Here is a 14,540-nt window from a genome sequence, read left to right on the forward strand (position 1 = left end):
GCGTAGTGACTGTTTGTAGCCAACAGGGAGCCCCCCAAGTTCAGGGCCCCCATGCTAATGGCTTGGCTGGTAGTAAACACCAATGCCGGAAGATCATGCATAATGAGATAAAGGCCAAGGAGAGAGGGCAGGCTCTTACCAGGGCGTCAGCTTTGTGCTTTAACCGCTTGGCCTCCTGCATGTAGTAGTCGGCGTTGTGGAGGCTGTAGGGGGAACAGGGCACAGAGTGAGCTTTGTTCCTGCCAGCACATATGCAGCCACTCAAACACACTCGCCCTGCGCTTCATCTTCAGGCTCCTCCATTTATCTGTCAGCTCACTGTGACTCAGTCTAACGCGCCACTTCCAGCATAAACAGATTTTTTCTTTTCCCACAAGAGCTATAAATTGCCTGGAACAGTCAGGCTGGATGCTAAATAGGGAGAAAATGATTAGTCACACGTAGCGAAAGCTCTAAATCTTTATAGTTTTAATGGAGACTGTGATTCACAGCTCCTTTCAGCCGCAGACAGGGGAGGTAAGCAGGCGGGAATGCTGCACAGGAAGTCTGCAGCACCTGATCGCGCTGTCAGTTATCAGGGGTTAACAGGTGGACAGAGTTGCAGCAGTGCTGCTCTGTGATTGGCTGATCTACGAAGGGGCGGGTCAACAGTGAGCTCTGGCTCCGCCCAGCCCCGTGTTCCAGCACGTACATGTTGCTGAATGTCAGCTTGGGCCTCCTGGGCTCCGGATGGTCCGCCGACACCGATGGCGGGTTGGACCACAGCTCGATGTCGGGCTGCCCGTTGCCATGGAAACTGCCGGAAGGCTTGCCGCGGGTGTCCTCTTCCTGCGAGACGAGGAGAGAAGTGATTAGGAGCAGGTTCGGACTTAATGGCACACTGATGCTCCCTGGTGAGGTGACACTGCGGGTACATTACAGCCACTCCCTCAGTCTCTCAGAACATGGGAGAGCTGATTCTGACTCCTCTCTAGTAAATAATTAAAATTGTGAAAAGCACAAGGATTGCTGGGAAAAGCCTGAGGCACATGAGACGTTTCCAGCAGAGCTCTGAATTTACAACTTATTCTGTTTACAAAATGGGCATTTTATTTCTCAAAGCGTGTGGACTCAGGTGTCTAGTGAAGACCGTTAACTGAACCCTAATTACCCTGAAACAACAAAATCAGGCACTTCAGAAAAGTACTGAATCTGCAGATTTGCACAAACAGAAATAATTCTGATATACTTCAGGCCATAGAAATTCATGGCCTGCATTGATTATTGTGACTTTTATTGTGATTCATAGATGTAATGGTAAATGACGGTCAGGTGAATCTGACAGCACGACTTTGGTTTTATTCCCGAAATGAATAACCAGAAATGACACCGGCTGGCTTAAAAAGTATGTCCATGAATGGTTTTTAGAATCAGACTTATCCTTAAAGCTGCATTAAACGCCACGCTGCTAACCCACCTCAAGAGCTTGTCCAGAAAAGGTGGGAAGTTCAGGTCCAGAAAGCACAAATCCAGACTAAGGTTTTGTTTTAACCAACCATCAGAGTATAAAGAGTCACAGTCACAGAGTACTAAACTGGTTGGTCAAAACAAAATCTGGATTTGTACTTTCCCTGACCTGAACTTTCCACCTCTGACATCCAGGACATCACCATGGACACAAAATCCACCCCCCCCCCCCTCCCCCAGGGCTTATGATGCTCACCTTGGAATGGGCTGGAACCTTGCTGTCCCCTTTGCGGTGCTTGTGTGAGGAAGAAGATGAGGAGGAGGAAGAGGAAGACGAAGAGGAAGATAAGGGTAATGGGCAGCTAGAGGGAAAGGAGCCCGCCACGGAGGTCGGGGGAGGGACGGCTTCGGGGCCGAAAGAGCCACACCCCCCAGGTGGGAATTGCCGGATGGGCTCATCAGACAGGGGCGACAGCAGTGGAGGGAGGAGCTTCTCATCCCTCTTCCTGGGCTGCTTCTTCGACGAGCTGGATGCAGAAAGAGGAAAAGCCCCCCCGCTCGGTCAGGCTGCACACGTGAATGTACCATGCATGCTCCATCTGAGAACGGTTCCCCCCACGTGCTCAACACGTATCGTATCGACAGAATTACGAGTGCACTCCAAACAATTAAAGCTACTAATGGCACTACAGACGCCCTCCAGAGTGATTAACACTGCACAAGTCAGTGTGCAGAGGCAACTAGGAATTAAACATGCCATCGGCTTTATGGAGACACAAACAGCCGGTAACTGCGACTGAAAAAAAGAGCAGCGGAGGCACCGAAATCAGAAGCACATGACATGGAGATGGGAGCCAACCAGAGAAGCGTCACATTATCGAGAGTCAGGTGATACAGGGACTGGGCATGGTGATGCTGCAGGCCTCTGACTCCAGTGCCAGTGTGTAGCCAAAGGCAGCTGTTAGCAAACCCAGTGTGGGCTGATTCCCAGGATAAGCAGTGCCGTAGCACCATGAGATAGCGACACAACATGCAAATTCAGCGTAAATGGCTCTGCGAGCAAAGTAAGGAAGCTGAGGAAATGGATAATGGGTAGGAAAGTGTCAGGACAGCTCGAGGCGGACTGTCACAATTGGGCAATAACCAAGAGCAGCACTTGGATGCAGGTTTTGGGGTCTGCTGCGTTCAAGTTTCACATTTACATTTTACTTATTTATCTGACTCCTCTATCCAAAGCGAGTTACACTACAGAAAAGGGTCACAATTTTAGGTATGCTCTCTGAGATTTGAGCCCACAACCTTTGCATTGTCAGCACAATACTCTACTTGTTGAGCTACAGGAGGGCATTGCCCCAGTTCTATTCTTGCTACTGGAGACCTATCCCAGCCTGAGTAGGGGGTCACCCTTGGCCTGTCCTGGAATAGCAGCACTTGAAGACACACGTGTTAACTGGACACTCCCTACATGAACACCAGAAAACACGTCACAGGAAGGGGCAGGACTTAGTAAAGAGCAGAAAGTATCAACTGGCTGAGTGGAGGATGGCTTCCGAGCCCCGATATCCGCTGGTGGCGGTTCTCTAAACGCACGGACAAGCGCTCCTCCTCAGCTCTGCCCGGGGTTCTCTCCTGGGGAACACGGCGTTCTCTGTTTTCACGTCAAAGCTAAGACCTCGCTCTGGTTCTGCCCAAAGTTCTGTGGATCGTTGCGGCCCTCCGGGACCCATGGAGAAACTGTGAGTATATCAGGTTTCTCTTCACTTGGATATTTTAAAGAGCTTCCCAGGATGGAAGTTGGGGGGGGGGGGGCGGGTGGCACCTGTACCTGCCTGGCCATTTAAACAGTGTGGTAGCAGTTCGCAGGCCAGCAGGTCAGAGCAGATCCACACCGAGGAGCCTGGGAAGACCCCTGTGATAACCACCCCCCACTCCTTAAGCACTACTGTCTGCAATGAGCTTCCTCACATCTAATTTATTGTGGAGGGGGGAGGTAGGGGAGGGGGAGAGAGCAGGGTCTGGCTGGAGGGGAAGGGGGGCAAACTGCACAAAATTTCTGGCTCGGCTTGTGCTCCTGGAGAAACCCTGCACGGAGCTCCTGGTGGACATCACAGTTGCTATGGAAACTGGAGTTGTACGTGCTCTTTTTCCTTAAAAAGCGTTATAGTGGCCACTTGCTTGGACTGCAGGGGGGGAGACATACTCACTCTTTAGTGCTGGTGAACTTGTGGCTGTGTACGGGGGATATGCAGGGGGGCTGGAGACTCGACTCCAGACGTGACTTCTTGGTCCCACTAATAGGTTCGCAATTCTCCGACTGTGAGAGAAAATGAGAGAGATGACAATTTAAACAAAAATATGCAGATCGCCCCCTACAAGAGGGGTGGGGTCACTGCAGCAGGGGAGAGAGGCAGCAGTTGGGACCGGGCAGCTTGCCTTGTGTTTTCTCTTGGATTTGCTTGGGGGCTTCTCAACTGGCATGGACACAGGCGATTGCCGGCGGTGCCTGGTGACAGGGTCCCTGGGCTCTGGCTTGGTCAGGGCTGGCTCCGGGGGGTCCCGACCAGGCACCCGGGTTAGGAAGCTGAGCTCAATCTTGACCCACAGGGACTTGACCTCATCGAGGTCTCGGAGTGGAGACAATAGCTCGTTGGGTGCCATGGGAATGGGGGAGAAGAGGGGGTCATCCAACAGGTCAGTAGCCCCCGGGTCCGGGATGGAGGCGCTACTGGTACTCGCCAGGCTGCTCACGCTCAGGATGTTGCCGCTGCAGTCCTTGGACTTCAGGGGCCCTGGGCCACTGGGTCCTGGGCAAGGAGGGGGCACTTTGGCCAGTTCCTCTGGATCTGAGTGGCACTCAGATGAGGAGGACTCTGTCTCGATGAACTCCTTGGACTTGGGGATGATTTTGCTGGGTCCCCGGTGCTTCTTCTTGTCCTGCGTGGTGGGTGGGGCGGCCGTGGCCGTAGACCGTGGCTCCTTCCGGGGGGCGCCCTTTCCCCTTCCTTTGGTGGGCTCTGGTGGCGGGGGCTCCTTCTCCTTGGCGATAGCACTGGGGTTGCTGGGCTTGGGCCATCCGTGTGGGTCCTCCACGCTGGGGGTGCGCTCAGCCTTGCGGGGCTGTTTTTTCCCTGTGCTCCTCCGGAGTGGCACTGGTTCCCCGCTGGCTGGGGACTTGGCCCTGGCACTCTTGCCCTCGGGTGGCTTCTGGCCTGTCCGGGGTTTGGCCTTGTCCCGCACAGGGCTGAGGAGCGCCCGGTCCTTGTTCTCCAGCGGTGCCAGTGGTCCCGGGGGTTTCCCCTTGCCATCCTCGGCCTGACCATCCCCTGGGCCATGACTCTCTGGCTGGCTATGGATGAGGGCCTTGCTGTGAGGGTTCACCTTGTTCAGCCACTTGTCAAGCTGCCACTTGTTGGTAGAAGGCGGCTCCGGCTGGAAGAAGACAGACATCAAAGCATCAGAAAGCCTGTGAGCATCTACGAGGGCTGGATAATTATGCAGATAATACCCCCGATAACACAGCGACACATAAAGCGCTGCGTGTTGATGTGTCACAGAAGAATAGCGATGGTTTCCCATCATCTGAGCGCAAGCAGCACTGAAAAGCCTCTTAGGATTGATGGATTGTTTGCTCGATGTCTTGCTTGTAGCAGTCGGGGTTTGAGACCTTCGAGCGCTTTTGTCAGCCGTGTTATCTCCCATCGCGTGTCGTGCCGCCTCGCCTAATCACAACAATAAATCTTCCAAATGAATACCTGAGGTCTGCCCTGAATGATTTTATAAACGATGAGTGAGCCATTCGGAAAAAAGAAACCTGAAAGGGACTGGCAATTACAATGAGCCACCTCAATGAATATAAACTCATTTAAAGCCAGCATCTACAGCTGACGGTTAACAGACTATTCGGCACGATATCATTCGATGTTACTGTCTATAAAAGGTAATCTTCTGGCCCTCTGCTTTCCCAAGCATCTGAGTGTACATCTCGAGCTCGTGTTGTGATGACTCCGGGCTGTTATGAGCTCGGAGTTTAAAACCCGCAGGAACGCTGATTAATATTGATGGGCCTCGCACGCGGAAACGCAAGAGCCCCCTGGATTGTTTATAAAACATCACAGTGCAACGTTCTCACAGGAGATCTCCGGTTGGTCTGCTCCGAGGAGCCTGAGGATATGGGTAGGCCGATCGGTGAAAAGTTTGAGCAGCAATGAATTCTGGGTAGGTAGCAAGGGCTGGGGAGGGGGTTCTCAGTGCGAGCCACAGGCACCCAGGGCGTACCACTGTTGTGAGGCTCAAATATGCCAATTAGAGTATTTTTGAGACCTATGCAGACTGTCCTCTTTTATGCATGCATGCCGCAGGGCCTATCGGGGTAGGGGGCAGAATTAAATTACCCACAGTCCTCTTTGCAACATGTCTATCTGCTCCTTTTGTGGTAAATGAGCATGCAGAAAAGTAAACATTTTCTTAAAGAGTATTAAGAGCCAGCAGGAAGGCAGTCGTACCTCGGGTGTGGCTTTCCGGGACGCCCCATTGCCCTCGCTGTCGCTGGAGCTGCTCTCGCTGTCTGAGTCCGACTCAGAGCTGCTTTCTGATTCGCTGGAGCTGCCCGAAGCACCGCTGGAGTGGCCTGCTTCACTGGAGCGAGTGGCCGGCCCGGGGAGGCTGAGAGAGAGGAAGGCAGAGGTGAGCTGGATCTCGCTGCCTTGAGTGGCCCGCCCCAGGACCCGGTTATGGCCAGTGCGGACAGTGTACCACTCGGCTGGCTCTGGGGGGTCGTCACACCTTGCGCTGGGGACGTCGGCATTACCCACAACTCTCTGCAATCTGGCTGAACCCATATTAAAGGAGCTCGCCACTCTCCCAGGCCACCACGGCGCTCCCCAGTGCGTTGCCTGACCCACGCCGCTGACTCCTGTTCTCCACGAAAACCGTATCTCCGCCTCCCATCCTTCTGCCGGCAGCCACCGCCGTGGCCTGCTACACAACATGCTGTCGAGGGCCGCCTGACACTTCTGAAGGTGCCACTGACACTCAGATAAACCACTCGACACTAAGAGGGAGGGGAGAAGACCTGACGCCCCCCCACGCACACTCATGTAACTGCAAAGTGATGTTTACACAATCACCACACGCTCTTGGAGGGAGCCCTTAATCCAGATCCTGCTCAACATGCTATTTATAGGTTACCCATCTATCTTATAACCGCTTTTCCTGCTGCAGAGTGCAAGAGTGCTGCAAGTACATCCCAGGAAGTACAAGCCACAAGGCTAGTGGGCGTTCTGGATGGGATGTCAATCCGCAACCAGGCATGCATGCATGCATGCACGCACACACACACACACACACACACACAAAAAGAGAATGAGGAATGCAGAGTAACACAAATGGGATTCAAACCCACAATCCTGGAGGTGTGAGGTAGCATTGCTCATTTGATCAAAACATGCTGTCCGGCATGCCTTCACCCTACCCCCCTGTGGCCAAAGTATGACCTTTGAAGCTGTTCACTTGCTGGTCGCTAAAACACTTCAAAATGCCAATGACTCTATATAATTAAGTCTCGAAACAAGATTATGGACACATAAACGTAAACACTGCACCGTGCACACACTCCCCGCCTGGAAACCCACTGGCTTAATTACATTAGAATTCCCTCATCCAGAAAAGTCTTCCAGGTCCTGCATCGATTCACCGGGAATTAGTGCGGAATCAGCTTAGCCACGCTTCGGCATACTGGCCGAGCCACGACTGGCCGCTCCGACAATGTGCCGGTATCACACACCCCAGGCAGCCCTTAGAGGGACCTGCAGCCAGCTAAACAGATTGTCACCATACTCACACCTTAAGTCACCATACTCACACCATAAGTCACCATACTCACACCATAAGTCACCATACTCACACCTTAAGTCACCATAAGTCACCATACTCACACCATAAGTCACCATACTCACAGCTATATGATTTACTGTCTTCCAGGAAGAAAGTGAGAAACCATCAGAGACTGCTCACCTTCGACCCCACCCCCCGAACTTTGACCCCCCCACTCTGACTTTTGACACCAGGGCTTGAGGATCATAACGGCTCTCCAGCTGGCCCTGCACTGGTACCAGAACCCACCACCAATGGGGACGAAACACCCCCAGGAGAGTGATTTGAACTGGACCGACCTGAGGCCAGCAGGCCCCACTTTAGCAGGGAACCACAGAATTCAAAGGAATCCCAGCAGATGGACCCCCCCACCCCCACCCCCCGCTGAGCCCAGGGCTGCGGGACAACCAGGCTCAAATCAGCCCTGCAAAGCCCCCTAGTTCATTTCCTGTTTGTTGGTAGTGTCTGATTATTTAAACATCAGACAGAGTCAGGCTGGGGGCCGCACGGGTCCACACGTAGGGCATTAACATTCCGACACAAGCTCCCGGTCTTACCTTTCAAGGGCAGAACTGTCATGGTGCCTCCTCAATAAAGCTGGTTCCTTAATTATACATGTATGAATGGGGGACCGGAGGAGTTGGGAGGGCAGAGCCAGCCAGGAGACGGCGAGGTGCTCGCAGCACGCGTGCGTCTGACTCCATTCCCTCGGACACTCGATGCCTGATATCCATTTGCCGGCTCCGGGCTGCCAGCCGGGCCGATGTTCAGTCCTGTTTCTCCATACCAGCGTTCACGCCACTCCCAGAGGGACCCGGGTGAAGCTGTTTGTTTGTGTGTGGGAGTGTGCTGGTGTATCGCGGTGTGAGAGTGTGAGATAACGAGAGACGGGATGGGGGGGAGACAAGAGTTCCGGAGGCTTGTCATCCATAATTTATAGGTCCTCGGCTAGCCCCGCTGCGTTATTAAATGATCTTCAACACGCTGCACGCTCTATTATTTTTATAAATCACTCCAAAGTGCAACCTGTGCTCCGGAGCCACGGAAATGGTACCACTGACGTGGGTCGCCCCTGGACGCCCCGGGGCCTTTAATTGATTCAATTACTGGGTCGCAGCATGTAACATCCGTGTCAGCAGCGGGTCTCCGGTGTGCTGGGGCTTTTGGCGCCTGTCACATCCGGGAAAACTCAACACGGCCCATGCCACAGAGGTCCTGACCCCATCAGAGGACAGGTCATGTTTAGCTATTTGTCCTTTTTTTATACCATTTGTGTAAATGTCTCAGACATCCCAAGAAACAGCCCAAGGATGGTCCAGAGACGGGGTAAAGATGGTCAAGGAACCAGAGAAAGGGCAAAGATGGTCCAAACTTTGGCCAATGTGGACCCCAAATTTAGCCAGTGATGGACTAAATAGGGTCCAAAAATGGTTCAAAGATGACCTGATTTTGGTGGTGCCTAAAGCAGAGTGCGCATCAAGGTTTTCAAAAAGCTGATGAAATGAATTCTGCAGTACCTCAGAAGACCACCAACTCTGTAGGCCTCTTGGACCGTAACTGATTTGGCCTGGTTTACCATGGGGACGTGTTTAATTAGATTACAAAATGTGCCCCCAGTGGGCACTTGTGTGAAAAGGCCGCTTTCTTCAGCTGTGGTGTGTGTTAGAGCACGGTCAGATCATCTCCTGGGATGAGGACCTGACTGTACAGTGCCATTAGATGCATGGACCAGTAAGCTAAGTCTCAAGTGTGTCTATGCCTGTGTGAGCATCTGTGTGTGTGTGTGTGTGTTTGTGTGTGTGCACTAAATTGTGCTTGAGAAAATACAAGAATGTGTTTTCCCCTCTGATGCAGGTATTTGCGCTTGATTCGGGCCAGTGAAGGTAATCACAGGTCTCTGCCCTTGGCTAAATTGCTGGTAATTTAACATGCAAAGAAAAAACACACAGAGATGTGGTACATTTTACTGAATCACTTCAATTACTGAGGCAGCATCCAGATGAGGAGCCGCAGAGGAGGCACAGAGGAGGTGCAGAGAAGCCGCGATAACGACAGGAATCAGAGCAGTTAGATAAATTCTCTACTGATGCCAGCTTTTACTCAGATAGAAGTGAAGGTGTGTCCCCCTATGCTTTCAGGTTTCAGTACATTGTGTGCTTTGTGTGTATGTATGTGAGAGTGTTTGTGCTTTGCTTGTATGTATGTGAGATCGTGTGTGCTTTGTGTGTGTGTGTGTACATGTGAGAGCATGTGTCCCTTATGTGTATGCATGTGAGAGTCTTTGTGCTTTGCTTGTATGTATGTGAGATTGTGTGTGCTTTGTGTGTGTATATGTGAGAGCATGTGTCCCTTGTGTGTATGCATGTGAGAGTGTTTGTGCTTTGCTTGTATGTATGTGAGATCGTGTGTGCTTTGTGTGTGTGTGTGTACATGTGAGAGCATGTGTCCCTTATGTGTATGCATGTGAGAGTCTTTGTGCTTTGCTTGTATGTATGTGAGATCGTGTGTGCTTTGTGTGTGTGTGTGTACATGTGAGAGCATGTGTCCCTTATGTGTATGCATGTGAGAGTCTTTGTGCTTTGCTTGTATGTATGTGACAGCATGTGTGCTTTGTGTGCATGTATGTGAGAGCGTATGTGCTTTGTGTGTATGTATGTGAGAGTGTGTGTACTTTGTGTGTGTGTGAAAGCATGTGTGCTTTGTGTGTATGTACAGTATGCAAGAGCGTATGTGAGAGTGTGTGTGCTTTGTGTGTGTGTGTGTTAGACTTGTAGTCAAGACCGCCTAAACCAAGACCAAGACACTACCAAGACCAGAAGGTATCGAGACCAAGACAAGACCAAGACTAAAGACCAAGACAGACAGATTCAAGACCAAGACAAAGTCGAGACGAGACCAAGACTGAGACTGAGACTAAAAAAAGAGACTCCCTTAACTTTTGTGTGCTGTTGAGGACTGACATGACGGGTACTAACTGGTCCCAAAGTCATCTGACAAAACAGCTAACACCTCCAACAACTGTCTAAAGGATGGGAAATATGTAACTGATTTCAATTATACTTAATTTGAAGATGAAATTGTAACATCAAATTGAAGATACACAATTATAAACTTGAAATTTCATCATGTCCCATTGTAGTAGTACTAGCCAAATGACACTGCATGATATCAACATCCCTGAAATGGATTAGGCCTGTTAGGTCAACACAACGTGATATGCAGATGTTATTTAAAAGTCAATGGTCACATTTATTTAGCCAAACAACACCATTTTAAGTAAAATACTGTAATCAAACAATACAAAAGACATGCTCACATGTCACATGAATCAAATGCAAGCTACAAATACTATATACCAAATTGTGCATTAATAAGAATAAGGACAAGTGCTTAAAAGATTCTGACATCTTGATGTCTGCAGTGGCATGTGATTTCACATTTAACTAACGTTTAACTAGCGCTACAATTATTTTGCGCATATAACGCGTATTTTGATTGGATGAGCGCCAATGTCTGAATCACAACAAAATGCATGTATGTCATTGATTGGTTGCATTTGAAGGGCGCGAAAGGTGAAATAATAATAATGTTGCATTATCGAACGTTATGTTGTGTGTCATGGATACTTTTCGTTCCAAATCTCCCGACCACTATGTCGATCTGAGACAGCAAGATCAAGACAGCAAGACCAAGACAAGACTGATGGATCCGAGACCAAGACAAGACCAAGACCATAGACCGTCGAGACTGTGACAAGACCAAGACAGCATAAAAGTGGTCTTGAGACCAGTCTCGAGACCAAGACCGGTCTCGAGAGATCCAACTCTAGTTGGTGTGTGTGTGTGTGTGTGTGTGAGAGAGAGAGAGAGAGAGAGAGCATGTGTACTTTTTGTGTATGTATGCGAGAGCATGTGTGCTTTGTGTGTGTGTCTGCTTTGTGTATGCATGTGAGAGCATGTGTGCTAAGTGAGTGTTAGTATGTACCTAGTATGTATGTATGATAACGCATAGTGGACACAGGGATAGGAGCCTCACATCAGAGTTACAAGCTGTACTCACAGACATTAATTTACGCAGCTCTCAGACTCTCTGCCTTTTAAGTTGAAATAGAAAATGTCAGTCACATGTTACTTAAACAGAGTCAAGCCAAGCCAGCACTGACAGCGGCCCAATGTCCCGCTCTCATATGTGGCCTCCAGGGTTCAAGCTTAGACTCACAGCCAATTCACTTCTCTTTCCCTAGATCTACTAATCATGCCTCGTCTCAAGCTGACCACAAACATGTTCATAAATGTCCCAAACTACTGTTGTAGCTCATTCTTTGCCTTTTTCATTAACATGTGCCTGCCTCATTAGTGTGTCTTTTCCTTGTGTCCTTCCTCATTAACATGTCCCTTTTTGTTAGCTTGTCCTTTACTTGTAAGCGTGTCCCTTTTATTGTCAGCATGTCCCTTTCTCGTTAATATTTCCCTTCCCTATTAGCGTGTCCCTTCCTCCTTAACGTGTCACTCCCTCGTGTGTGTGCCCCTTCCTCATTAAAGTGTTCCTTCCAAGTTCACATGTCCCTTCTTATTTAATGTGTTCTCTTCTTGTTAATGTGCCCCTTCCTCGTTAGCATGTCCCTTCCTCGTTAGCGTGTCCCTTCCTTGTTAGCGTGTCCCTTCCTCATTAGCATTTCCCTTCCTCGTTAGCATGTCGCTTCCTCCTTAACGTGTCACTTTCTCGTGTATGTGCCCCTTCCTCATTAATGTGTTCCTTCCTCGTTAGCGTGTCCCTTCCTTGTTAGCGTGTCCCTTCCTCATTAGCATGTCCCTTCCTCGTTAGCGTGTCCCTTCCTTGTTAGCGTGTCCCTTCCTCATTAGCATTTCCCTTCCTCGTTAGCATGTCGCTTCCTCCTTAACGTGTCACTTTCTCGTGTATGTGCCCCTTCCTCATTAATGTGTTCCTTCTAAGTTAACATGTCCCTTCCTAGTTAATGTGTTCTCTCCTCATTAACGTGCGCATTCCTCATTAACATGTCCCTTCCTTGTTAACGTGCTCCTTCCTTGTTAGCGTGTCTGTCCAACTTTTTGGAGGCAATGATAATTGGATCTGTTTTCCATCACATCGTGTATTTCTTGCAAGTTGCTCAGCTGAATATGAATAATTGAGAGGCAGAGCAATACGTGCCAGGGGAACAGCCCCGGTTTGCGGGTGAGCCTGCCTGCCTGCCTGCGGCTTATGTCACAGCTTGTAAATATTCTAGGGTCCAACATCCTACTTCATTATCCCCAGCCCACAATGTAGCCTGGAAGGGGCCTGGATTGTAGATTAGTGCTAATGGCATTAAGCAGTGCACTGCTTGGCTTTCAAAATTCAGCCATTCTTTATGTCTTATTTTCTAAAGTCAGCCTTTCTCTCTCTCATATGTATAAATGAAAGATGAATTCATTCATGTATGAAGATTGTCCAGAGAGGGAGAACAGATTAACTGGAAGGCAGAGAGAATCACCAGAGAGGCATAAATAAGGTGAAAATATTGGGGTTTCAGCTACATCCCATCATACGACTGCCTGCCAATCACTAGGTTTAGCAAGGGGAAAGATCAAAAGATGTAAAGATCAGCAGGGGGAGAGATCTGTAAGGAGAGGAGATCAGCAGTAGAGAGAGCTCATCGGTGGTGGACATCAGCAAGGGGTGAAGATTAGCGAGGGGAGAGATAAACAGGGGGAGATATCAGCAAGGAAGGGGGATTAGCAAAGTAGAGACTAGCAAGGAAAGGAGAATGACAGGAGGAGAGATCAACAATAAGGGGAGATCAGCAGGATGAGAGATCAGCAAGGAGAGGAGAACAGCAGTGAAGAGAGTTCAGCAGCGGGAGAGTTCAGCAAGAAAGGGTGATCAGATGGGCTAGCAACTACAAAGGAGGAGTGATCACCAAGGGAGGGATCAGTAAGAAGAGGAGAACAGCAGGGGGTGAGATTAGCAAGGGGAGAGGTCAGCAAGGCAGAGAGATCAGCAGGTGGAGAGATCAGCAAATAGGGGAGGTCAGCAGGGAAAACGATCAGCAAGGAGGGGAGATCAGCAGGGGGAGAGGTCAGCAGGGGAGAGATCAGCAAGGAAGCTTTATCCAACACTTTCACGTTGCTGGGCCCTGGCTCACGCCCTAAAGGGTCTGTTGACAATGCTGATGATCTGTCACACTGATTACTGGGATTTTGTGAGTCTGGAAGGCTTTCATTAAGTAGTATGATGGAAATGTGACAAATATTTATCTTGTTCATACAACAGTAGCTCACTGGTCCAGGGGAAATAAATGACCCCCCCCCCACACACCCAAAAGCGGGGATTGACTACAGCGGACAGAAGAGCGTCACAGTTCACATAGGCCCCAGAAACCATTATCTATGGAATCACTGTCATCACTGTCAAGCCACCTGATACACATGCTGTAGTGACAGATGACAGAGTTCAAAGGTCAAGTGGGTAACTGGATTGTGAGAAGCGTGCCTCTGATACCTGCTCCCATCAAATTTTAATTCCACTTTCACTTGAAGACAAGTAACTCCCAGTGACCTCGCTGCATTTGGTCTGATAATCCCGCTGCAGATGGATGTCTATTAGCACCAAGGGCTGAGAAAGCAAACCCCTGCTGCTAGAGGTGTTTCATGGCCTTAAACTGAAAAATGTTCCATCCAGGTTTTACACCCCAGATAGATCAGTATTGTTTTGGACAAGAAACCTTAAATGTTACCATCTTTTAGATACTGTTTCATACACGTTTCATCGTGACCTGTCACCACGGCACCGGCAAAGGGTGGGTCACTCATATGGGGTGAGGACCCTCCCGTAAGCCAAACACGTGGATTTAGTGTTTTTCATGGGTTCAGTTCTTCAAGGTGCCCGCGGCTCCGTTCCCATGGAAACAGTGAGTGCGATGTAGGTCGAGCAGCTCGCTAATTAGCCGCGCTCACCTTACGAGGACAGATGAGCGCCTCTGTCTGTTGGAGAGTGTGTTGTCCTGCCTCACATGTGTGCGTGTGTGTGTATGTGTGTGTACTGAGGGGGGGGGGCTCTCCCACCATGTGGCCTCTGTGCTTTTTTCTTTGATGCCCCCAAATAAAAGAGATATATGCTCACATAAATAACCTGCAAAAGCGCGCAGATATTCGACGACCTTTCCTGCCCTCGCCGCTACATCCCTCATATACGCTTCAAAAATACGGCCACCTTATAGACCTTTA

At 49.8% G+C, this 14,540-nt stretch overlaps 1 protein-coding gene across 3 annotated transcripts in view; it reads right to left on the minus strand.

Annotated features, from left to right (window-relative positions):
- aff2 (AF4/FMR2 family, member 2) overlaps positions 1-14,540 on the minus strand; it is a 119,292-nt gene that overhangs the window by 8,750 nt on the left and 96,002 nt on the right. For all 3 annotated transcript variants that reach the window (XM_023819909.2, XM_023819908.2, XM_023819910.2), the window contains exons 10-15: positions 5,949-6,108; positions 3,880-4,875; positions 3,651-3,760; positions 1,703-1,973; positions 692-828; positions 140-203 (exon numbers count right to left, since the gene is read on the minus strand). In XM_023819909.2, coding sequence (XP_023675677.2) covers positions 140-203; positions 692-828; positions 1,703-1,973; positions 3,651-3,760; positions 3,880-4,875; positions 5,949-6,108 — 1,738 coding nt within the window. The remainder of the gene's footprint in view (positions 1-139; positions 204-691; positions 829-1,702; positions 1,974-3,650; positions 3,761-3,879; positions 4,876-5,948; positions 6,109-14,540) is intronic.

The sequence above is a fragment of the Paramormyrops kingsleyae genome, chromosome 10 (assembly GCF_048594095.1).
Source record: "Paramormyrops kingsleyae isolate MSU_618 chromosome 10, PKINGS_0.4, whole genome shotgun sequence".
Classification (NCBI taxonomy): Eukaryota; Metazoa; Chordata; class Actinopteri; order Osteoglossiformes; family Mormyridae; genus Paramormyrops; species Paramormyrops kingsleyae.